This window comes from Schistocerca gregaria, chromosome 1 (genome assembly GCF_023897955.1).
Source record: "Schistocerca gregaria isolate iqSchGreg1 chromosome 1, iqSchGreg1.2, whole genome shotgun sequence".
Taxonomy (NCBI): Eukaryota; Metazoa; Arthropoda; class Insecta; order Orthoptera; family Acrididae; genus Schistocerca; species Schistocerca gregaria.
The window spans coordinates 307,676,474-307,702,043 of NC_064920.1; the positions used below are offsets into that span (position 1 = coordinate 307,676,474).

Below are 25,570 nucleotides of genomic sequence, written 5' to 3' on the forward strand. Positions count from 1 at the left end.
CTGTAGTCACACTTATCAAACGAAAAAGTATATACACTCAGTTGTAACTACACATGTCACAAGTGCCACAGCTGCATGATGACTGTGTTGGTTACAGCACAGCTGAAATAAGGCAACAAACTTCATATAATGATGAGAAGTATTGTTGACACGACATTTAATTTCTTATCCAACATAAAAACGTGACTTATTATCGACCAGGAAAATTTTACTAAGACACTTACTATTAATTCACGTTCATTTTAATGGAAGTTGTGTATCATTACAACCCTCAGCGCTACTCTGGTGGAGAGATGAAAACAAATCGTCGCACACTCTATGCATTACCATTACCGAACCTGAAAAGTTCCATTTTTCCTGTCGTACGACTGTGTTACTTTTCCACGGCAATTTTACAAGCGGCATTACAATTACCTATTAGGTTCTAATTTACTGATGACCATGTACTGACACGAAAAATATTAATGATAAATTTGTACTTATACACAGTATGAAAATCAGTCTGTATCGAACACCTTACTGAAACCAGAGATTTGTAATACGTCGCAATACAGAAAGCAGACCAAATTTCCTGATTTTAACTCTTCGTGCTCTCACTGTTCCGTAGAAGTCTATTCTTAACTACGGCAAACGTAGTTTTTCTCATACAGACTAGCACAAAATTATTAGCTTGAATACAATGCATGAATTAAATTAAATCAGAACATCAAATGTGAACTATACTAGTCTCTTCGTTACAAACACACAATTTTAATGTGTCTATAATTACATTTGCTTTCTTTACTTCTCCCCCGTCCTCAGATCTGATAAAATCACTTCGCGATATACATTCAACTGTGTAATTGCGATAGCTCGACCAGAAAGTCGATAGTCAACTCTTAAAAAAAAAGAAAAGGAAAAAAAAAGGACGCGTTCTTCTAGCCAGTAATTATTATCTAGATTTGTGCTGGCGATAATGTTACTGTGTTATTGTCACTATTTTTAGATTACGAAGCGATTTGTTATCAAAATGTAAGTGAAAGAGTAGCTCATAGTGACCAAGTATTAATTATTTAAGTCTTGTTCAGTAATTAGGACACCTATTTTATAATAAATTTCAGTATTATATAATGAGCAAATATTTCATCACATGCATTGTTTATTTTATGCGAACAAAATTTAATTGAGTTTTACAGGAAACCTGCCATCAACCTGTTCCCATTCTAAGATATTATTGCGTATCGACTTCGATAGCGCATGTTTACAGTACAGTAGTTCGTGTGTTTGAGTAGAAGGAAAGTTCTGCATTTAAGTTAAAAGTGCAATGAGTACACAAGTGTGTGTTATGTTCAGTGGACCTGCACTGTCCTTTTTAATTTACGAGAATACAAATAGCATATGTGACCAGGTATCCCTAATTTCCCTTTAAAGTAATCATGACGTTTGACATGTTACATTGTAGTGTTGTGAAACTTAATTTGTGACATTCAGTGCGTTATTTTATAATTAAATTTCTATAAATATCTTCCTGCAGGAAGGATTTCTTGTTGGTGAAATAATTAATCATGTAAGGAACACTATCAGCGACGCGCAGATAAGCAATCAGCAAATGGAAACACTTATTAGTAAGTTACGTTCAGTTATTTTGTTTATATTATCCCGTGTAAACGTAGTCCGACCACTTTTTTCAAATATCTATTTTGGGAAAGGATGTGAATGAGCAAATAGACAGTAGTCTAATTCGTGCTGGCGAATTCCATTGTCACGGTTAGGACAGTTGCACAAAGTTTTGAACAATCGAAAACTAATTTAACAAAAAGTATATAAACATCGGTGACCATATGAATAGCTGTCTTACCTTCGTTTAAAATCTGAAGGTTACAAAGTGAGTTGCTAATAATCTGAACTTTGTTGTGGGTGACAACTCACTGAGTTCCCACATATAAGACAAAAATCTACATGCTGATGTGTCAGTAAATGTTACGGTTTTATTAGCTTATAATATTACATCTCAAGGCTTCAGGGATGGCACACAGAATTTTCACAGGTGTGACTCGTGGGAAGTTGAATCTGTTTTATAAACGAAAATTATTTTTTTTTACATCAATATAGACGTCAAGTGGTAGTCAAAATATTTAGACTTAACTTCCTGTAAATAAATTTGTAGAAAAGTTTTATTACCTGTACGAAACGTGAGATAATTTGCGGTGCAATGTTCAAGTAAGTGTGTAAAAAGAACTGTATGATACTACTAGTAGTCTTCGAGCAGTGGAGTAGGAAACATGAGAAAAACGTCGTAAAGAACATAGTGGTTATCTGTAGTAAGTATTATGTTATTAGTCAAGGTGAACGTCTTGTTGAATCTTCTTCCTGCTCACTTTCAAAAATGTCTGAAGTTGCGCGAAAACGCATTAAGTGTTCCTAGCAATATTTTCCGTATGAACTCTGGAGAATTTCCAGTATTTTATTGATCTTCTTGTCCACTCTTGAACACTTTCGCTGTCTCCTCTACAGATCCCATACATATAATCTGTATTTCTGCAATCACAGCATACTTGTGTTTGGTTAATTTCCTTCTTGCAGTTTGAAACTCCATCAAAATTAATATTCCTAGCGTGATCCTTTTCCCCCGTTAGTACAATCTAAACGTATGGTACGGTTTGTGTGCTTTGGCTCATGATGTAAATGTGTAATGAGGCAGGGTTGCATCTTGTGGGAAGAGGCAGCTTTTTAGTATGTCGTGGCGCTGTCTTAGTGTTTATGCTGATATTTCGAACTTGATATGACAATGTTGTGGTACGGTCCTATTTAGGTGCTAAAAAATTATTTTGTATTTCTACAATTCACTGAGCTCTCCTCGCATCTTCAGAAGCGTGTATGACATTCTCTTGCACCGTGAGGCTTCCAATCCTTCAGACTTGCTCGTGATTAATACCTGATGTCATCTCGAGGAATCTTCTCGCATTCTCTCAGGAGGGCCTCGAAGAGGCTGTGTATGGTCACTGAATACTGCTAGCAGGCCCTTATCAGGTAGTATGCTTAATAGGATTCAAAGCAGTTTGTCGAGCGGTCCAACAGCATGAGTCCCCCGCCTCATCAAATAACTTTTGCATAAATCTCGTTAACAAATGAACGTTTGTCATCGTACCTTAGCATAAAGCTGTCGCCAGGAAATGGTGCAAAGAGCATAATGGAAAGTGCGCTCATACGATCTTTTTTAGGGCGGCCGGCAAGGAGTGCTTTCAATATTCTGGAAGACGAATGGCGACTTGTAAGAAGCCATAAAAAGTTCGTTTCGATCTCATTAAAAACCTGCTTAATAGCGATTTTCAGATCATTTTCCTGAAAGAAAGCACCTAGACATTTTTTTCCCTTTCCCCGTGAGTAGGGGGTATGAGCCATATGCATAACATGCTCCAAGAGGATTTCCTCCACATACTGATGTGCTTATTGTTAGGCTTCAGTGTTCCGCAACGACAAATCCGTCTACTGATACCTGCGTACACCGTCAGAGAACCATTCATAAAAAGCATCCTGCATGAGAATGTGCAAGCTAATACATTTCCGCAGGTCTTCTCCAGACTGCCATTCTACCCTCAGGTGATCGTAGGCCAAATCGTGACTCATCCATGAACGTCGCTTGCTCTCATTGTTGTAGTCCCCAGCAGCGATATTGTCACTCCTTCTACCTAGCGTCTTTGTCTTCCGACGGTTCTCTCGCTTCGTGTAGTCTGTTACGGCCTTCAACGGCGGTGTTGTGACTTGGGGAGAACTTGAAGATGTAAGGAGTCCCGGTGTTGCTCTTCTATCGCCTGATGCTTGTTTCCTTGAGTAGCCATCGGGTTGCCTGTACCTTCTCACGGTTTTAAAATCGTGGCGGCGATAGGTCTACAAATTTTTTTCAACGTAATGCACGAACTCTACCACCAGATTAATAGTTTCTTTTCTCCCCCCCCCCCCCCCCCCCCCCCAGCATCATCATGGCATGTTTACCCCAGAAAGCTGATTACGAGAATCTTAGAAAGACCCTAACAAACCGTTTGTGATTGAAAGGGGAACAATAAAAGATCAACTGTTAATGGTACAATAGCGTTATTATTGCCTCACGTCCATTGTTTTTTTTTTTTTTTTTTTTTTCGGCTTGCGCGCGAGAAAACAATTAAGGCCACTGCATATAAAGAATCGACGCTTCGTTATGGGATAAACAATAATGTTCGATACCACACGTTGGCTTTGGCTAATGACGCCGTAGGAAGACCTAAAGAGCCTCTCAATTGCTGAATATTTGTTGTGCAGTACAGAGCATTGCGCAATAATATTGACCTCGGAGAGCAGTTTTGACCGTTTTTCCAATGTATTGAAGAAGGCTCCCGAGTTTGAAAAATATTGTCGGTCGCTCTGTATACTGTACAGCGTCAGAATGGTACAAGATGCTACACAAACACGATTTGAAAATGGTGAACAATTAGAAAATACACGTTGTCACGGCACGAAGATATAAACCTCAGAAACAGAATTGTGCAAATTCTGAGTAATAATTACTGATGCTACTAGGAAAAACTGCGAGAAATTTCGGAGTTTGGCGGGATAAACTAAAATAACAACCTCAAATCACAATTGTATAAATTGTGCAAATCGAAATAACACGATACAACATTTGTTAACAAAAAAGCACAGACCAACAATAACGGGTATAAAAGACTCGCAAAACCTGTACAGCTGAATGAAAAGACCTATAGGCCTACAAATAAATAAAACCAAAACAAAAAGCCAAAACGTGACAATAATGCACTTAGTGAAGAAACGTAAAAATTAACATCAGTTGACTTAAATACCTCAACTTAAAAGAACGATACCAATACTGAAGGTGAAAGATTACACAGCCTTAAGATAATAAGTAACCAAACTTACTATGTTTAAAATTTCCCATGAAAGACACTCGTGAACAGAAATAATACCAGAGGGTATTTTGGAATGTCCGCTCCTTAACAAATACATCTAAGCACACCGTGGCTTAAAGGCAATGGGTGGTATCGAATGCTCAAGTTGGTGCATATATGTGTACTGTATCATGACCAAACATAATAAAATAACACAGTTCAAGAGATTAAGGTAATAAAAACACAGGTCAATCCTCACCTGAAATAACAGCCCCAAAAATTCAGAGACCAACTACTTTATGCCCACTTCCACCCTTTTCTTATCAAAATGATATTTGTTACTGGCCATTCACAAGCACCAATTTCAAGCATGGCATATTTGACTTGTAAGAAAAATGATATGTCGTCATAACTGTAACAGGGAGACAGTCAATATCATGAACCATCACGCTTTTCTCTCTGACATGCCCACATGTAGCTGTTGGAAATACATTGATATAAAACCTTCATTCAAGACGCATGCATGATTTAATCCCACAAATGCTGGTATGACTGTTACAGTACTCTTCAGTGACTCCTAACCTTTGTATTAAAAAGAAAATAAATAATTGAAGTTGGCTCATTGTCCACTTCACTCCACAAAATGTGACTTAAATATAAATTTCAGATCCAATTCACAAAAAATATACCGCAAGATCACAAACAAAGAAAACAATGAAGTGATGGTATAAAACATATGGTAAGTATGATACACAGCTACATAAACCAAAAAGTTGTACATCACCCTGGTTCCGAGAGTTCAGCAACCTGTACCGAAAATTGGAATAGAGACAACATAAACATCATTTCTGCCCTTTTTATTGCTCATGAAACCCACACATTGCATCTTGTACCACCATCTGCATCTACATTTATACTCCGCAAGCCATCTAACGGTGTGTGGCGGAGGGCACTTTACGTGCCACTGTCATTAACTCCTAAACCGTGAGTTATTTTCAAAGAGCGTTCTTAAGAATTTATTTTATTTACTAGCAATTCATCAAGAACATTAATACATTTAGTCACACTATGTTAGCATGGAAGTAGTTGCCAGGGAGTAATTGATGAAATCATAACCAAATTCCTTTTAACAAATGGGAGTTTTATTCACTTTAATAGTGCCTAAAAGCACTTCTTTAAAAGAAACAGATTTAAATTTATAATCAGAAAGCAGCCTCTAAATATCAAAGTTACAATTTATTCAGAGGCAGAAAGAAACAAGTTTTGACTGTATGCGCTTTCGGGCAGAGAACCTTGCCGCTCCCTTTTGACATGGCCGTAGTTATGACCGGTTACAACAACCTCTGAAAGACTACACTGGTGCAAATCTGCAACACACCAGATAACTTTAAACAATTTAACACAAGCACACAAACTGTGCACCCTCCCGTAGGAGGGATGGAAATGATACAAAACACTAACAATTAAAATATTAACCTTGCCACTGAAGCTGCAACTTGATTTTAACTTCTAAGAAAATTCTTACGGTGAAAGAGTGGCAACTTTGTATATAAAAATGATCATTTAAATAAAAGCCCATGAAATCCAATCTTATAAAAAAATTCTACAAGGTTGGCTAAAGAATAGTTAAGATGCTCTACAGTCCACAGATACCGCCTCTCAAGATCATAGGCAATAATATCAAAATTTCCAAAGATCAAAACATATTTCAGGTATTAGGCCGTTACACTCCAAGCAATAAATTCGTTAACACACCAAATCCGACAAACATGGCAGAGGCAGCTGCAAACCTTCGGTAGATTGATAGGGACATTACCGAGCAACCCGAACCGCAGGTTGGTCTTACCCGCCCCTACTCCACAAGGGAAAAACAGACCACCCAATTTATAAACAACCACCTTCCTGCAGGTGGGCAAACAGAGAAGAATGGTGGAACAACCCCAAAGCAAAACGGCTGTTGACCTCACCAAGAAAACAAGCAGAATTTAACAAGAGTAAGTCAAACAATATATCACCAATTGCTTAACTTCTAATAAACTGCAATTTCTTGAGAAGACCTGCTGCAGCACCCCCAAATCGCTGCCCCGAACCTCTGCTACAAGCCGTCTTCAATGGACGCAGGAAGGTGCTCCGATCTCCCATCTCATGGTGTTGGAGCTCGCACCGGCCAGACTAATTTCGTGGGTTGACTCGTGTTGTTCTCGTCTCGACCGCGAAGTCACTACCCCTCGCTATACGCCACGGCCCACTGGACTCACGTGGCGACCTCACATGCGCCGACGCTCAAGACAGATAAGTCATCTTGTGTCTCAGTGCGCAACTGACCAACTGATCGATTCAACCACCAATGACCATTGCCTGAGCAAACTTGAGCAGATTGGCAGCCTAATGCGCAGACTCAGATGCAGGTACTAAGCCCCGATCAGGCGAGCACTCCCTTAGTTCTTACTGGTAGAGTGAAAGACTCACATTTAGCCAGCTTTAAAGGTTGATCTGAACGACAGACATACTAGCACTCTGAACGACACACACTAACTGCCTAACAAATGCTGACGAGAGACTAAGCGACTGGCGGGCTCATAGTGCCCCTTAAATGCATGTGAACAGGCAACCTTTCCCACCAGAGGCAGACGCCAAAGCTGTGATTGCCACAGTGGCGCCACCTCCAGAAACAGAGGGCAACTGCTTCACACTATGTGCTGCGGTGCGCTCTTCAAAACAGCAATTTTTACCACGGCCCACCTCCCTTTCCTGTTTAAATTGCATGGTCCGCAGGAAGAACGATTGCCGGAAAGCCTCCGTGCGCGCTCGAATCTCTAATTTTACATTCGTGATCATCTCGGGAGGTATAAGTAGGGGGATTCGATACCTCATCCAGAAACGCACCCTCTCGAAATCTGGACAGCAAGCTACACCGCGATGCAGAGTGCCTCTCTTGCAGAGTCTGCCACTTGAGTTTGCTAAACATCTCCACAACGCTATCACGCTTACCAAATAACTCTGTGACGAAAAGCGCCACTCTTCTTTGGGTCTTCTCTATCTCATCTGTCAACCCGACCTGGTACAGACCCCACACTATGAGCAATACTCAAGTATTGGTCGACCGAGTGTTTTGTAAGCCACCTCCTGTTTTGATGGACTAAATTTTCTAAGGACTCTCCCAATGACTCAACCTGGCACCCACCTCACCAACAATTAATTTTATATGATCATTCCACTTCAAATCATTCCATACACATAATCCCAGATATTTTATAGAAGTAACTGCTACCACTGTTCGTTCTGCCATCTCATAATCATACAATAAAGGATCCTTCTTTCTATTTATTCACAGTACATTACATTAGACTATGTGAATTGTCAGTTGCCACTCCCTGCACCAAGTGCCTATCCACTGCAGATCTTCCTGCATTTCGCTGCAATTTTCTAATGCTTCAACTTCTCTGTATAATACAGCATCATCTGGGAAAAGCTGCATGGAACTTCCGACACTATCTACTAGATCATTTATATAAATTGTGAAAGGCAATGGCCCCATAACACTCCCCTGTGGCACGCCTTCTTCTCCTCCTCCTGTTCTGAAAATTCTACCACCAGCACCAAAGTTTCTCGTTGTCACAAGATCTGACGGTCACGATTTCTCAACAGTCAGCCCTTTTGTCATTCACAAGGGTGTAGATGCAATTGCAGGAACAGTGAAATCTTGTACTCGGTTGCACAACAGTACCTTGCTGTTGGAGACAGAGAGCGCCTTCCAGGCCCAAAAATTACTTCAAGCCACTCTCTTGCACACATTTCCTGTATGGGTGGAGGCCAACCACACCTTGAATTCGTCGCGTGGTGTGGTGTGCTTCATGCTGCCGTTGGATAAGCAGCTGCCGCCAGCAGCAAGTCATATACTCTTAGCTTACTTACTTGTTACATAGTTTAATGCTTAATTTCTTTGCATGTTTTTGGGTACTTGCATTGTTTAATTCATAAATTTCGGGCATATTATAGTATTTGAGAGTTGTAGCATCACGCTTTAGTGTTTACTTCGTAGATTTTAACTTAAATTGCGTGTGAGTTTCGTATAGGAGGTGTAATTTCAAGTTTTAGTTACTGTAATCGTAAATTCAGGCAGATTGTAGCGCAGTCTTTAGGCATTTGTACAGCTTAGTTCATACATTCTTTGCGTGTTTCCCTTGTGTTATCTAGGCACGGACTCGTATTTCAGTAACTGTTGTTCAACATCGATTACAATGGACAGGGACTGTGATTGCTGTGTTCGGATGAGGGCTGAGTTGGCATACCTTCTCTCACAGCTGCAAGCGGCGCTTTCCTCAGTCGCGCAGCTTGAGGCTGTTGCCAATGGGCACCACTGTGAGGAGCCGGACTTGGGTATCATGGGGATGTCAACCTCGTCCCGTCTGTTCCCAGATTGGTCTGCCACTGTGGTTGATTGGGAGGCCGTTCCAAGGCGTAGCAGGCAGCGAAAGACGTCTCTGGAGGCTGATCAGAAAGCCTCCCCGGTGCGTCTGACAAACAGGATGCAGCTGCCTGTCCTGTTTCAGAGGATGATTCTCAGCCTTCGAGGTCCGGGCAGTCGCAGAGGGTGGGCTTATTGGTAGTTGGGAGCTCCAATGTTAGGCGCGTAATGGGGCCCCTTAGGGATATGGCGGCTAAGGAGGGGGAAGAAATCCAGTGTGCACTCCGTGTGCATTCCGGGAGGAGTCATTCCTGATGTGGAAAGGGTCCTTCCGGATGCCATGAAGAGCACAGGGTGCAGCCAGCTGCAGGTGGTGGCACATGTCGGCACTAATGACGTGTGTTGCTTTGGATCTGAGGAAATTCTCTCTGGATTCCAGCGGCTATCTGATTTGGTGAAGGCTGCCGGTCTTGCTTACGAGATGAAGGCAGAGCTCACCATCTGCAGCATCGTTGACAGAACCGACTGCGGACCTTTGGTGCAGAGCCGGGTGGAGGGTCTGAATCAGAGGCTCAGGGGGTTTTGCGACCGTGTTGGCTGCGCCATAGGGTGGTGGGGTTTTGGGTTCCGCTGAATAGGTCAGGAGTTCACTACACTCAGCTGGCGGCTACACGCGTAGCGGAGGCTGTGTGGCGTGGACTGGGCGGTTTTTTAGGTTAGAAGGCCTCGGGAAAGTACGGAGTGGGCTGCAATCTCAAAGGGCGCATAGCAAATACAGGACATGCTTGGATCAAGGAAGAGTTGGAATTGTATTGTAAATTGTTGTAGTTGTGCTGGGCAAGTCCCTGTGATACAAGCACTAAAAGAAAGCACAGAAGCTGAAATTGTTCTAGGCACAGAAAGCTGGCTAAAGCCTGAAATAAGTTCTGCAGAAATTTCTACGAAGTCTCAGACGGTGTTAAGGAAAGATAGTTTAGGCAGAATTGGTGGTGGAGTGTTTGTGTCTGTCAGTAGTGGTTTATCTTGTAGTGAAGTCGAAGTAGATACTCCGTGCGAATTGGTATGGATGGAGGTTATACTTAACAGCCAAGCTAAATTAATAATTAGCCCCTTCTACCGACCCCCAGACTTCAATGATATAGTTGCTGAACAGTTCAGAGAACATTTGAGTCTCGTAACAAATAAATACCCCACTCATACGGTTATAGTTGGTGGGGACTTCAACCTTCCCTCGATATGTTGGCAAAAATAATTGTTCAAAACCGGTGGTAGGCAGAAAACATCTTCAGAGATTGTCCTAAATGCTTTCCCCGAAAAGTATTTCGAGCAGTTAGTCAACGAACCCACACAAATTTTAAATGGTTGCGAAAACACACTTGACCTCTTAGTCACAAACAACCCAGAGCTAATAGACAGCATCATGACTGATACAGAGATTAGTGTTCACAAGGTCGTTGTAGCTAGGCTCAATACCGTTTCTTCTACATCCACCAGAAACAAACACAAAATAATTTTTTTTTAAAAAAGCTGATAAAGTGTCACTAGAAGCGTTCCTAAGAGACAATCTTGATTCCTTCTGAACTAACTATGCAAATATAGATGAGATGTGGCTCAAGTTCAAAGATCTAGTAGCAACAGCAATTGAGAGATTCATACTTCATAAATTGGTAAGAGTTGGAACTGATCCCCCATGGTACACAAAACAGGTGCAAACACTGTTGCAGAGGCAACGGAAAAAGCATGCGAAGTTCAGAAGAACGCGAAATCCCGAAGATTGGCTAAAAGTTACAGACGCGTGAAATTTGGCACGGACATCAATGCGAGATGCCTTTAATAGGTTCCACAACGAAACATTGTCTCGAAATTTGGTAAAAAATCCGAAGAAATTCTGGTCGTATGTAAAGCACACAAGTGGCAAGACCCAGTCAATATCTTCGCTGCGCAGTGCCGATGATATTGTTACCGACGAGTGTGCCGCTGAAGCGGAGTTATTGAACGCAGTTTTCCGAAATCCCTCCACCAGGGAAGACGAATGGAATATTCCAGAATTTGAAACACGAACAGCTGCTAGCATGAGTTTCTTAGAAGTAGATACCTTAGGGGTTGCGAAGCAACTCAAATCGCGTGATACGGGCAAGTCTTCAGGTCCATATTGTATACCGATTAGGTTCCTTTCAGATTACGCTGATACAATAGCTGCCTACTTAGCAATCATGTACAACTGCTCGCTCACCGATAGATCTGTACCTACAGATTGGAAAATTGCGCAGGTCGCACCAGTGTTTAAGAAGGGAACGATCTATTGATATGTAATCAGCATGGTTTCAGAAAACATCGCTCTTGTGCAACGCAGCTAGCTCTTTATTCGCACGAAGTAATGGCCACTATTGACATGGGATCTCAGGTTGATTCCGTATTTCTGGATTTCCGGAAAGCTTTTGACACAGTTCCTCACAAGCGACTTCTAATCAAGCTGCGAGCCTATGGGGTATCGTCTCAGTTGTGCGACTGGATTCGTGATTTCCTGTAAGGAAGGTCACAGTTTGTAGTAATAGACGGCAAATCATCGAGTACAACTGAAGTGATATCAGATGTTCCCCAGGGAAGCGTCCTGGGACGTCTGCTGTTCCTGATCTATATAAATTTCCTGGGTGACAATCTGAGCAGCTCTCTTAGGTTGTTAGCAGATGATGCTGTGATTTACAGTCTAGTAAGGTCATCCGAAGACCAGTATCAGTTGCAAAGTGATCTACATCTACATCCATACTCCGCAAGCCACCTGATGGTGTGTGGCGGAGGGTACCCTGAGTACCTCTATAGGTTCTTCCTTCTATTCCAGTCTCATTGTTTGTGGAAAGAAGGATTGTCGGTATGCTTCTGTGTGGCCTCTAATCTCTCCGATTTTATCTTCATGGTCTCTTTGTGAGATATACGTAGGAGGGAGCAATATACTGCTTGACTCTTCGGTGAATGTATGTTCTCGAAACTTTAACAAAAGCCCGTACCGAGCTAACTGAACGTGTCTCCTGCAGAGTCTTCCACTGGAGTTTATCTATCATCTCCGTAACGCTTTCACGATTACTAAATGCTCCTGTAACGAAGCAAGCTGCTCTCCGTTGGATCTGCTCTATCACTTCTATCAACCCTATCTGGTGCGGATCCCACACTGCTGAGCAGTATTCAAGCAGTGGGCGAACAAGCATACTGTAACCTACTTCCTTCATTGTTGGATTGCATTTCCTTATGATTCTTCCAATGAATCACAGTCTGGCATGTGCTTTACCGACGATCAACTTTATATGATCATTCCATTTTAAATCACTCCTAATGCGTACTCCCAGATAATTTATGGAATTAACTGCTTCCAGTTGCTGACCTGCTTTTTGTAGCTAAATGCTAAGGGATCTATCTTTCTATGTATTCGCGGCACATTACACTTGTCTACATTGAGATTCAATTGCCCTTCCCTGCACCATGCGTCAATTCGCTGCAGATCCTCCTGCATTTCAGTACAATTTTCCATTGTTGCAACCTCTCGATACACCACAGCATCATCTGCAAAAAGCCTCAGTGAACTTCCGATGTCATCCACCAGGTCATTTATGTATATTGTGAGGGAGTGACGGTCGTCCATCAGGTCGTGAAAAGGGTCGACAAGGACCTCATACTGACTCGAACCATATTCCTGACATTCGACAATGTGCAATTGCCTTTACGAATTAAAAGCGGGTTATGAAATCATTTCTGTTCGGCCGTATGTACACAGCCCTACAAGGTGTTACCAATGTCAGCGGTTTAACCATACACGACAGTCTTGTTAAAGTGTGGCTAAATGCGTTACCTGTGGCAGGGACGCCCATGAGGGTGACTGTCCACCTCCGTCCCCTCGTTGCATCAACTGTATGGGCGACCATACTGCCTCCTCTCAAGATTGCCCCATCCACAAAGATGAGAAAAGGATACAGGAAATTAGAGTGAAAGAGAAGGTGTCGACCTCGGCCGCTCGCAAGTTATTCAATAGCAGAAAGCCCACTGTGCTTCCGGCAGGTAAATACAGTACCGTTCTCACCTCTTCTTGGCATACCAGGGAGGTAGCTACACAGACGTGCGATCTACCATTTAGTGATTCGGTCGTCAGATCGGCCAGTGCTAAGATCGCCCGATCAACTTCTCCTCTTCCTCCCACCAATCTTAAGGCTCAAACATCATCATCTGCTACTGCTAAGACGAGCACCTCTAAATCAGACCGACACGCGAAGATTTCTTGCATCCACAAATTTCACAGCCATCAACTGTTCTTTCGACAAAACGTAATTCTTCAAAGAAGGCTCATCAAAAAAAGAGTTCTCCATCTCCGCCGAGGCGCATTTCTTCTCCTGTGCCACCCAGTGTTTGCTGTCCCCGGCCACCTTCAGTTTCGCCAGGCCGCACCACTGGTAGCAGATCATCTGGCCTTTCACCAGCGGAGGAAGCTGCCCCTCCTGATCAGCCCAGGAAGGTGGCAGACGCAGTTGAGTTGATGGACCATGACTCACCACCTATCGATTGGAGCAGCAGTGCTCCTTTGAAGCCAGGCCCTCAGTGGACATAGAGGTGATCCGTTCTTGTTTCTTCTTTTTCTTTTTGTTTTCATAATGGCACTTCTTCAATGGAATATTCGCGGCATTCGGTCCAACCAAGAGGAACTAAAATTGCTCCTTCGAATGCACTGCCCGCTTGTCGTAGGTCTCCAAGAAACGAAGTTACGCACATGTGATCGTATTGACCTGGCACACTATACCTCCGTGCATTTTGACCTACCCCATGTGGCAGGTATTCCGGCTCATGGAGGGGCCATGTTGCTGGTTCGGGATGATGTCTAGTATGATCCAATCACATTGCACACAGATCTGCAGGCAGTTGCTATCCGAATTACTCTCCCCACTTTCACATTTTCCATTTGTACTGTTTACACCCCATCATCGTCTGTCTTTACTAGGGCAGACATGTTACAACTGATTGCTCAGTTTTGTACACCATTTTTTGTTGATTGGAGACTTTAATGCCCACCATCTCCTTTGGGGCTCTCCAGCGTCCTGCCTGAGAGGCTTCCTCTTGGCAGACCTTTTCAACCACCTCAATCTAGTCTGCTTAAATTCCGGTGCACCTACCTACCTTCCTTTCGGACCCAACGCATACCTATTCCCACTTGGACCTCTCAATATCCTCTATCAAACTTGCATGTCGGTTCGAGTCGTATGCTCTGTCTGACACATACTCGAGCGACCATTTCCTCCTACGTAATCCATCTCCTGCATCCCACCCCTTCTCCACGTTCCACTAGCTGGAATATCTCCAAAGTCGACTGGGGCTTTTCACCTCCCTGGCTAGCATCCATGATCAAAACTTCTCCAACTGCGATAGTCAGGTCGCATACCTCACGGACGTTATTCTCAATGCTGCTGAATATTTCATCCCTCGTACTTCCTCTTCTCCACGTCGACTCCCAGTCCCCTGGTGGACTACAGCATGCGGTGACGCTATTCATGCTCGGCGACGTGCTTTACAGACCTTCCAACACCACCTTACTGTGGCGAACTGTATCAGTTGCAAACGACTCTGTGCACAATGTCGTTGTGTTATCAAAGAAAGCAAAAAGGCTTGCTGGGTGGCTTTCACCAGCTCATTCAACAGTTTTACTCCTCCTTCGGTTGTCTGGGGTGGCTTGCGCTGGCTATCTGTCACCAAGGTCCACTCCCTGATTTCTGGCCTGGCTGTAGCGAACGAAGTCCTTGTGAATCCTGAGGATGTCTCAAATGCCTTCGGCCACTTTTTCGTGGAGGTTTCGAGCTCTGCCCATTACCACCCTGCCTTCCTCCCCTGAAAACAACCAGAAGAGGCACGGCCACCTTCTTTCCAGTCTTTCCAATCTCAGATTCCTGGCCACGTTGGTGTGCCGGGGAATGAAGCTGCGGATCCTGCAGCCAAGGCTGCTGTCCTCCTGCCTCGAACAGCTTCTTTTTGTGTCCCATCAACTGATGTTAGTGGGGTTCTTTGTCGGCGCATTTCATCATTGTGGCATGAGGCTTGGCCCTCTCTCCATGAAAATAAGCTTAGGGCCATCAAACCAATCCTGACAACTTGGACGACCTCCTCACGCCCTTCCCGGGGAGAGGTGGTCATTTTGGCCAGGTTGCGGATTGGGCATTGCCGATTTAGCCACCACTACCTGTTGTCCGGTGACCCCGCCCCGCAGTGCCCCTGTGGTCATCCATTGATGGTGCGCCATGATTTATTGTCCTGCCCTCGTTTTATTCACTCTTGTGTTGTCCTGTGTCTGCCGTCTACCTTACAGGAACTTTTAGCTGATGACGCTCGAGCAGCTGTTCGTATCCTTAAGTTTTATTACATTGCCGGACTTTTCCAAAAAGATCTAACTCCTTTATTTTGTTTATCTGTGTCTTTGTAAGTACTTTTTGGTGTTGTCCCCTTGCTTTTTTCTATGTTATTAGTGCACTAACGTTTGTTACTGGGTGCTAATGACCTTGTAGTTAAGCAAAATAAATAAATAAATAAATAAATAAATAAATAAATAAATTTTCCTTGTGATCTGTTAGGTAGTCTGAAATCTGCCATCTGCCTCATATGACTCTTGCTAAACAGATAAACCTTCCACCCTTTTTTTATATTCCTATTTACTTCCATATTCAGGGCTGGTGGAATTGCCTTATAATCACTGATTCCCTGTTCTGCGCTTGCAGAGTCAAAAAGTTCGTGTCTGTTTATCAGTAGGTCCAAGATTTTATCTCCACGAGTCAGTTCTCTGTTTAATTGCTTGAAGTAATTTTCGGACAGTGCACTCAGTATAATTTCACTCGATGCTCTGTCCCTACCACCTGTCCTAAACATCTGGTTGCCCCATCTATATCTGGTAAATAGAAATCTCCGCCTAAGACTATAACATGCTGAGGAAATTTATGTGAAATGTATTCCAGATTTTCTCTCAGTTGTTCTGCCACTAATGCTGCTGAGTAGGGAGATCGGTAAAAGGAGCCAATTATTATCCTAGCTCGGTTGTTGAGTATAACCTCCACCCATAATAATTCGCAGGAACTATCCACTTCTGTTTCACTACAGGATAAACTACTACTAACAACGACAAACACACCACCACTGGTTGCATGCAATCTATCCATTCTAAACTCCCTCTGTGCCTTTGTAAAAATTTCGGCAGAAGTTTTCTCTGGCTTCAGCCAGCTTTCCGTGCCTATAACGATTTCAGCTTCGGTGCTTTCTATCAGCGCTTGAACTTCCGGTACTTTACCAATGTAGCTTCAACAGTTTACTATTAAAATACCGATTGCTGCTTTGTCCTCACATGTCCTGACTTTGCCCCACACCCTTTGAGGCTGTTGCCCTTTCTGTACTTGCCCGAGGCCATCTAACCTAAAAAAGTGCCCAGTCTACACCACACGACCACTGCTAAGGCACTATTGGTCCAGATTGTTTCACTTCTCAATGGCGATTCGGCGTAGATTCCTCAGAGTAGTTGGTTGGTCATGTCGTCCATAAACAGCCCTTTTCAATCTATCCTAGACATGTTAAATAGGGTTCATATTTGGAGAACCTGCTGGCCACTCTAGTTGAGCAATGTTGTTATCCTGAATGAAGTCATTCACAAGATGTGCACAATTGGGGTGCGAATTGTCATCCATGAAGATGAATGCCTCGCCAGTATGCTGCCAATATGGTTGCACTATTGGTCGGAGGATGGCATCCACGTATGGTAAAGCCATTACAGCGCCCTCCAAGACCACCAGTGGCATACATCAGCCCCCAAATAATGCCACCCCAATACAGCAGGGAACCTCCACCTTTCTGCACTCGCTGGATGGTGTTGTGGTTGTAGAGATGGGTGTCGGGAGTGTAGTTGTGCATCATGCAACCTATTGCACACAGTTTGGGTCATAACATGACGTCCTGTGGCTCCATGAAAAGCATTGTTCAATGTGGTGGCAGTGCTGTCAGGGCTCCTTGAGCCATAATCCATAGGCAGCAGTCATCAACTGCAGTAATAGCCCTTGGGCGGCCTGAGTGACCCATGTTATTGAAAGTTCCTGTCTCTCTGTATCTCCTCCATGTCCAAACAACATTGCTTTGGTTCACTAAGAGACATGATTCAAGGTTCACGGGAATTGCAGTCACAGTTTTCTTTCATTGCTATGATAAACTTAGGAGATTCAGCCCATTAAGAAACGACCTCACTTAGTATGTCACGGTTCAAAGCCGACGGGCGGTATCAAACACCCAGTTTCACCTATATATGCACACTGCATTGTGGCCAGAAAGTAAATACTGATCACAACATTTATTATTTTATTTGTTGATGCAACTAGTCTGCTGTTTCTGTCTGCTGTTTCTTGACATTCTTCGAAAACAGTTGCAGAAAACTATGAACAACAATATAAATGACAAGATTGGTCTTTGCAGTGGGGAGAGATGTGTGAGGAGAAATGTTGACACAATCGGCTCTCGGCTCTGCCAACAGAAACTGCATCATTTAATTTTACCGTGTAATTTTGACACTACAGCTGTTAGTTCACTGGTATTTGCAGAAATGAAGAAAACAGGGAAGTCAACATGACATGTTCCAGACAAATCCAGTATCAACAAAACCAAATGACAGACCCATCTGACACCTTCTATATTGCCACTTACGTGCATTTACCATTGTTAGCAATGTGGTTATAGCCGAGTGTGAATGCACATCATTTCTCTTTCAATTCTTGGTGTAGGAGGGATAAGCTGGTTACTAGATCAATGATGTGCAGAATATCTAATAATAATCAATTAGTTGCTCTGGTGTGTGTGTGTGTGTGTGTGTGCGCGCACGCGTTGTGCCTATCGCAACTCGGCATCTCTGTTATATGGCAGCAACTTTCCTTCTCTAATATTGTTACACTTCATCCTGGATTTTCCATTGTTGGTTAAATCAGTATTTAAATATACAGCTCTAAAACTGGCAGTCTATTTAAAATGTCCAATTTTTTTTATATATATTGATATTTTTTTCCGATATATCAATGGCTAATAATGATACTTTTTTTTTAAAGTATTGATACATTGAATTCCCTCCCCCCATGAACCGTGGACCTTGCCGTTGGTGGGGAGGCTTGCGTGCCTCAGCGATACAGATGGCCGTACTGTAGGTGCAACCACAACGGAGGGGTATCTGTTGAGAGGCCAGACAAACGTGTGGTTCCTGAAGAGGGGCAGCAGCCTTTTCAGTAGTTGCAGGGGCAACAGTCTGGATGATTGACTGATCTGGCCTTGCAACATTAACCAAAACGGCCTTGATGTGCTGGTACTGCGAACGGCTGAAAGCAAGGGGAAACTACAGCCGTAATTTTTCCCGAGGACATGCAGCTTTACTGTATGATTAAATGATGATGGCATCCTCTTGGGTAAAATATTCCGGAGGTAAAATAGTCCCCATTCGGATCTCCGGGCGGGGACTACTCAGGAGGATGTCGTTATCAGGAGAAAGAAAACTGGCGTTCTACGGATCGGAGCGTGGAATGTCAGATCCCTTAATCGGGCAGGTAGGTTAGAAAATTTAAAAAGGGAAATGGATAGGTTAAAGTTAGATATAGTGGGAATTAGTGAAGTTCGGTGGCAGGAGGAACAAGACTTCTGGTCAGGTGACTACAGGGTTATAAACACAAAATCAAATAGGGGTAATGCAGGAGTAGGTTTAATAATGAATAGGAAAATAGGAATGCGGGTAAGCTACTACAAACAGCATAGTGAACGCATTATTGTGGCCAAGATAGATACGAAGCCCACACCTACTACAGTAGTACAAGTTTATATGCCAACTAGCTCTGCAGATGATGAAGAAATTGAAGAAATGTACGATGAAATAAAAGAAATTATTCAGATAGTGAAGGGAGACGAAAATTTAATAGTAATGGGTGACTGGAATTCGAGTGTAGGGAAAGGGAGAGAAGGAAACATAGTAGGTGAATATGGATTGGGGCTAAGAAATGAAAGAGGAAGCCGCCTAGTAGAATTTTGCACAGAGCACAACTTAATCATAGCTAACACTTGGTTTAAGAATCATGAAAGAAGGTTGTATACGTGGAAGAACCCTGGAGATACTAAAAGATATCAGATAGATTATATAATGGTAAGACAGAGATTTAGGAACCAGGTTTTAAGTTGTAAGACATTTCCAGGGGCAGATGTGGACTCTGACCACAATCTATTGGTTATGACCTGTAGATTAAAACTGAAGAAACTGCAAAAATGTGGGAAATTAAGGAGATGGGACCTGGATAAACTGAAAGAACCAGAGGTTGTACAGAGTTTCAGGGAGAGCATAAGGGAACAATTGACAGGAATAGGGGAAAGAAATACAGTAGAAGAAGAATGGGTAGCTCTGAGGGATGTAGTAGTGAAGGCAGCAGAGGATAAAGTAGGTACAAAGACGAGGGCTGCTAGAAATCCTTGGGTAACAGAAGAAATATTGAATTTAATTGATGAAAGGAGAAAATATAAAAATGCAGTAAATGAAGCAGGCAAAAAGGAATACAAACGTCTCAAAAATGAGATCGACAGGAAGTGCAAAATGGCTAAACAGGGATGGCTAGAGGACAAATGTAAGAATGTAGAGGCTTATCTCACTAGGGGTAAGATAGATACTGCCTACAGGAAAATTAAAGAGACCTTTGGAGAAAAGAGGACCACTTGTATGAATTTTAAGAGCTCAGATGGCAGCCCAGTTCTAAGCAAAGAAGGGAAGGCAGAAAGGTGGAAGGAGTATATAGAAGGTTTATACAAGGGCGATGTACTTGAGGGCAATATTATGGAAATGGAAGAGGATGTAGACGAAGACGAAATGGGAGATACGATACTGCGTGAAGAGTTTGACAGAGCACTGAAAGACATGAGTCGAAACAAGGCCCCTGGAGTAGACAACATTCCATTAGAACTACTGACGGCCTTGGGAGAGCCAGTCATGACAAAACTCTACCAGCTGGTGAGCAAGATGTATGAGACAGGCGAAATACCCTCAGACTTCAAGAAGAATATAATAATTCCAATCCCAAAGAAAGCAGGTGCTGACAGATGTGAAAATTACCGAACTATCAGTTTAATAAGCCACGGCTGCAAAATACTAACGCGAATTCTTTACAGACGAATGGAAAAACTGGTAGATGAAGACCTCGGGGAGGATCAGTTTGGATTCCGTCGGAATGTTGGAACACGTGAGGCAATACTGACCTTACGACTTATCTTAGAAGAAAGATTAAGAAAAGGCAAACCTACGTTTCTAGCATTTGTAGACTTAGAGAAAGCTTTTGACAATGTTGACTGGAATACTCTTTTTCAAATTCTAAAGGTGGCAGGGGTAAAATACAGGGAGCGAAAGGCTATTTATAATTTGTACAGAAACCAGATGGCAGTCATAAGAGTCGAGGGGCATGAAAGGGAAGGAGTAGTTGGGAAAGGAGTGAGACAGGGTTGTAGCCTCTCCCCGATGTTATTCAATCTGTATATTGAGCAAGCAGTAAAGGAAACAAAAGAAAAATTTGGAGTAGGTATTAAAATTCATGGAGACGAAGTAAAAACTTTGAGGTTCGCCGATGACATTGTAATTCTGTCAGAGACGGCAAAGGACTTGGAAGAGCAGTTGAACGGAATGGACAGTGTCTTGAAAGGAGGATATAAGATGAACATTAACAAAAGCAAAACGAGGATAATGGAATGTAGTCAAATTAAATCGGGTGATGCTGAGGGAATTAGATTAGGAAATGAGACACTTAAAGTAGTAAAGGACTTTTGCTATTTAGGAAGTAAAATAGCTGATGATGGTCGAAGTAGAGAGGATATAAAATGTAGACTGGCAATGGCAAGGAAAGCGTTTCTGAAGAAGAGAAATTTGTTAACATCGAATATAGATTTATGTATCAGGAAGTCGTTTCTGAAAGTATTTGTTTAGAGTGTAGCCATGTATGGAAGTGAAACATGGACGATAACTAGTTTGGACAAGAAGAGAATAGAAGCTTTCGAAATGTGGTGCTACAGAAAAATACTGAAGATAAGGTGGATAGATCACGTAACTAATGAGGAGGTATTGAATAGGATTGGGGAGAAGAGAAGTTTGTGGCACAACTTGACTAGAAGAAGGGATCGGTTGGTAGGACATGTTTTGAGGCATCAAGGGATCACAAATTTAGCATTGGAGGGCAGCGTGGAGGGTAAAAATCGTAGAGGGAGACCGAGAGATGAGTACACTAAGCAGATTCAGAAGGATGTAGGTTGCAGTAGGTACTGGGAGATGAAGCAGCTTGCACAGGATAGAGTAGCATGGAGAGCTGCATCAAACCAGTCTCAGGACTGAAGACAACAACAACAACAACAACAACAACATCATTGAATTCCCGATATTTTAAACATATCAACAGTCATAATGTACATTATTACTAAGTTATTCTTTACCTTAGCATTTTTCTTGGTCTCGGAGGATATGACCCAGGGCCGGCCGTAAATTCTGCACGCGTGCCGTGTTCTTGCACATGTGCAACTTCCAGGTCACAGCATGCACGCCGCAGCCGTCAGCGTTCATGTAGTGCATGTTTATATGCACAGATGTCGCTCCTCTGTTACACAAGTGCGTTGTCCACACCTTACGTGTGTATCACAGCCTGTGCTTTAACTGTAAGATCTGTTGTTTCATCGAGCGCAACAGAGAAAGCAACAAAGTATTTAGCCTTATTTATTAGCTGCCTGTGCAGATCGCCGGCCATAGCACTGATACGTCTTGTCACTGTTTGTTTGGATAGACTGATTTCTTGAAACCTGATAACGTTCGTGGGACACAAAAGTTCTGCAGCATCAATCGGATACCCTTTCACAAACTCCCCTTCGGAAAAGGGTTTCCCAGTTTGTGCAATTCTGAAAGCGATTTTAAAACTTGCTCGCAGTGAAGATTTAGTGTGGTTGTCATTCTGGAAAATTGGAAACAGTACACTGTACGGCGCACAGTAAAACAGACGTAAATGTAACACAAGAAACTAAGAGTTCATGAAGCATCAGTTACTTTGACGTACAGTAAAATAGAGTTGATGTGTCTCATCCATTTTCTGAAGGACATTTAATTTTGCTTGCAGTTCTTCACTGTTAAGTACATTACACACGTCTTTGTGGAATGTATTGTAATGTCATTCAATTGAAAACTTACGCTGGACGCCTATTATTCGGCGGCACAGCAAACACTGAGAGTTTTCACCAAAGGCTACAAAAAAGAATTGCATTTCCCAGTCATTTTTAAACGACTGAGAACATAGATCTCTCGTCCTTTGCTTTTTCACAGTACTTGCCATTTCTCAGTACTTCTCTGTTAAGGTTACGGTCACCAGGGGTAAACGAGACTGGATATGTTGTGCTCTGACTTGTACCACAGCGAAGTGGAGCCGCCGTTCATTTAGGACACATATCTAATAACAAATGTTGCTGTCGCACATGTGCAGCACTTCCGCACATCTGCACACTGTGCAGCGTTTGGCCGGCCCTGGTATGACCCCATCCAGTTTGAACAAATCAAGTTCTGTTGCTAATATATTCAATTTTGTGGAGATACCTTGCACATTTCAGCATTTGCCATTTTCCTTTTTTCTTCACCAGTCCAGGATTACATTTTGTTCCAAGGCATATTACTAGGTTTTTTGCATTTTAATTTTTCATGTGAGTGAGGATATGGCCCATTACACAACCTCCAACCTGAGAACCAGTAATTTATTGTCAAGGTTTTCTTCCTTTAGCCCTTGATAAGCCAATGTAATTCTACAAGGCAGCAGCTGTTACTTTTGGTCCACGCCGTGTATTTTATTTCCCTAGTATCCACCATATCCGGTGAACATTTCTCTGTGGGCCACCTGGGGAGACACTCAATGGCAGACTAGTAAATCCACATGGATGATGACAACATTGAGATTGTTATTCGTGTGTGTTCCTTTATTGAGTAATAATCACCACAGTATGTTTTTCATAGGCTTGGACTTCTTATTGCGATAGATGGCTGTCGATCTGAAGAAGACTTCATTTGATGAGGTGAAATTTCTGTGCCACACTAAGACGGCTCTCAGCTCGCAACTGATCTCTGTGTCACACATGCAACAAAGGAAATGCAAAAGAAACATATTATAGTTTTATATGAAGTAGTTATTATTGTAAAAATGAGCAACGTTCATATACAACAAATTAGATGGGATACATTACTGTATATTGTTGAGGAAGAAAAACTCCACAGTGACACATTCAAAATTCTGTACCATTACATCATGTATTTTATATTACAAACATTGTTTATTTTGTTTGTCCCTATCCAGAATCCCCTAATTTCTGTGGATGTCCTGTTGGTCTTATGTTGTGGGAATTATTTTGATTGTATTTGATATACTAGGATTGTTTTCATCTGTTCATGTGTTGAATGTGTGACATCATCGTTGCTATATTCCATAAAGGCAAAATGACACTGTCCACAAAGTTGTTGAGGCAAAAGCTGACACTCAGTGTCAGATGTTTTCGTATCTCTGTTATCATATCAGAATCTGTATATATGAAAGAATATGGCATGAGTGCAGATCAATGAAAAAAATCTAAACTTTTCTGAATTAGATTTTAGAAAGATTCTACAACAAATTAGGTTGGAGGTATTGTAGCATTTAAAGTAGTGCTTGTTTGCTCTTAACTGGTTTCCAGCAACCATCCAGAACATCCCAATTTTCATCAGTATGATGTCTTGACAAAAAAATGGAAGTTTACTCCACAAAAAAAGAAAAAGAAAACTGATGTGGTACATTCTAAAGGTTCTTGCACAGTTCTGATGATGTCTTTCCACTACTTAGCTTTATCACTGACAGCTTTATCTGTTACAGTGCCTGTGCACCAACAATATCTTTCCTATGTGGCGATACTAAGAAAAACCATTCTCTAGACACTCTTTCTTGCACAATGCAGCAGGGGTTAGAAATAATTTTTATATTGAGCTGTGCAGCCATCAGAAAAATTCTGATGTAAGGCTTGGAAGCTCTTTAAATTGATTATCTTCAAACAAGCATAAACTGAATATGATTGGAGAGAGAGTTAGTCATTCACAGCAGCAAATGACTGTAGTCACATTTTCAACCACTGTAATCTGCATATGGCTCCATTAGGCACTTTATCAGTCAACACTACACAGTGCTGCAAAATCGATTTGCTGTATCACTATGTCAGCTGATAGTGTCATACTCTTGAAAGCTGCAGATTGCATCCTTTGGACAATAAAGTGCTTTAGGATTTCTTGATATGAAACTGTGGCTTGGTGATACCTTCATCAGTAGTTCCATCAGCAGTCATTAGTTCAATCCATTGTTTTCAAGAAATGATTACACAAATCAAGCTTTCCATGAATTAATGTGCAAATACATGATGCTGCTGTTACATTCTCTTATCATGCACGTTTTCCTTTCTAGATCACAACAAATAAGACTCATAATTGTGTCTAGCAGGAAAAGTATCTACTTAATGTGAATGATCCGAATGGAGAAGTTGAAGTTAGTGTGATATTTGCACTGGCATACATTGTGAGGTGTCTGAGGTTTGAAGGATGTTTTCAGACTGCAGTTACTAAAACTCTGAAATATCCTTACCAGTCTGTGAGTTTACTTGCTTAAAAATGTGCTTTCTTCACTGTTGTGTCCATTTGATATTTCTGCATGCTAGCCCTTTTCGTAGTTGTTGGGTCTATTAGATTTTGCCATTCTTTATACTAGATGTTTGTCTGATGATTTCATCACCTGTAAGAATGTTTTGTGTTGTGTGTGGGGTGCACACAAGAGATTTTTAGAATAGGTGACTCTCAATCCAATCTAGCTAACAATAGCTGTAGGAAACCCAGAAGTATCAGTGTAAGATTGAAAGAAATGCTTCCCAGAGGTGAGAGTATTAAAATCCTAATGGTAAACTGCTGAAGCAGTTGTAACATAGTACCAGAGTTTGAAGAACTCCTGAAAAGCAGTGAAGCTCATATAATACTAGGCACAGAAAGCTGGTTGAAACCTAAAATTATAGCAGCGAGATTTTCGGAGAAATTTTAAATCTATATCAAAAGGATAGGCTAATGGGAATAGGCATAAAATTATAAATTAGATCCTTGTACTGCCAACCTGACACATCTTCTGATTTAACCAAAAACTAGAGAAAACCTCAGTTAGCTGGTACACAAGTTACTAATTCATACTATAATCATTGGTGGAGATTTTAGTCATACAACAAT

At 42.0% G+C, this 25,570-nt stretch overlaps 2 protein-coding genes across 7 annotated transcripts in view; one reads left to right on the forward strand and one right to left on the reverse strand.

Annotated features, from left to right (window-relative positions):
- LOC126342926 (protein abrupt-like) overlaps positions 1 to 847 on the reverse strand; it is a 135,022-nt gene extending 134,175 nt beyond the window's left edge. Inside the window, exons 1-2 of one of the 6 annotated variants that reach the window (XM_050001897.1) lie at positions 770 to 845; positions 225 to 338 (exon numbers count right to left, since the gene is read on the reverse strand). The gene's annotated coding sequence lies outside the window, so the exon portion shown is untranslated. Of the gene's footprint in view, positions 1 to 224 lie in introns of all 6 variants that reach the window. The other 5 variants (XM_050001900.1, XM_050001901.1, XM_050001898.1 and 2 more) reach the window with 5 other exon arrangements.
- Positions 848 to 1,217: 370 nt separating this feature from the next.
- The window catches only part of LOC126342992 (BRISC complex subunit FAM175B-like), a 127,665-nt gene continuing 103,312 nt past the window's right edge, over positions 1,218 to 25,570 (forward strand). Inside the window, exons 1-2 of the mRNA XM_050001903.1 lie at positions 1,218 to 1,387; positions 1,514 to 1,604. Of these exons, the coding sequence (XP_049857860.1) occupies positions 1,304 to 1,387; positions 1,514 to 1,604 (175 nt within the window). The 5' untranslated portion in view covers positions 1,218 to 1,303. The remainder of the gene's footprint in view (positions 1,388 to 1,513; positions 1,605 to 25,570) is intronic.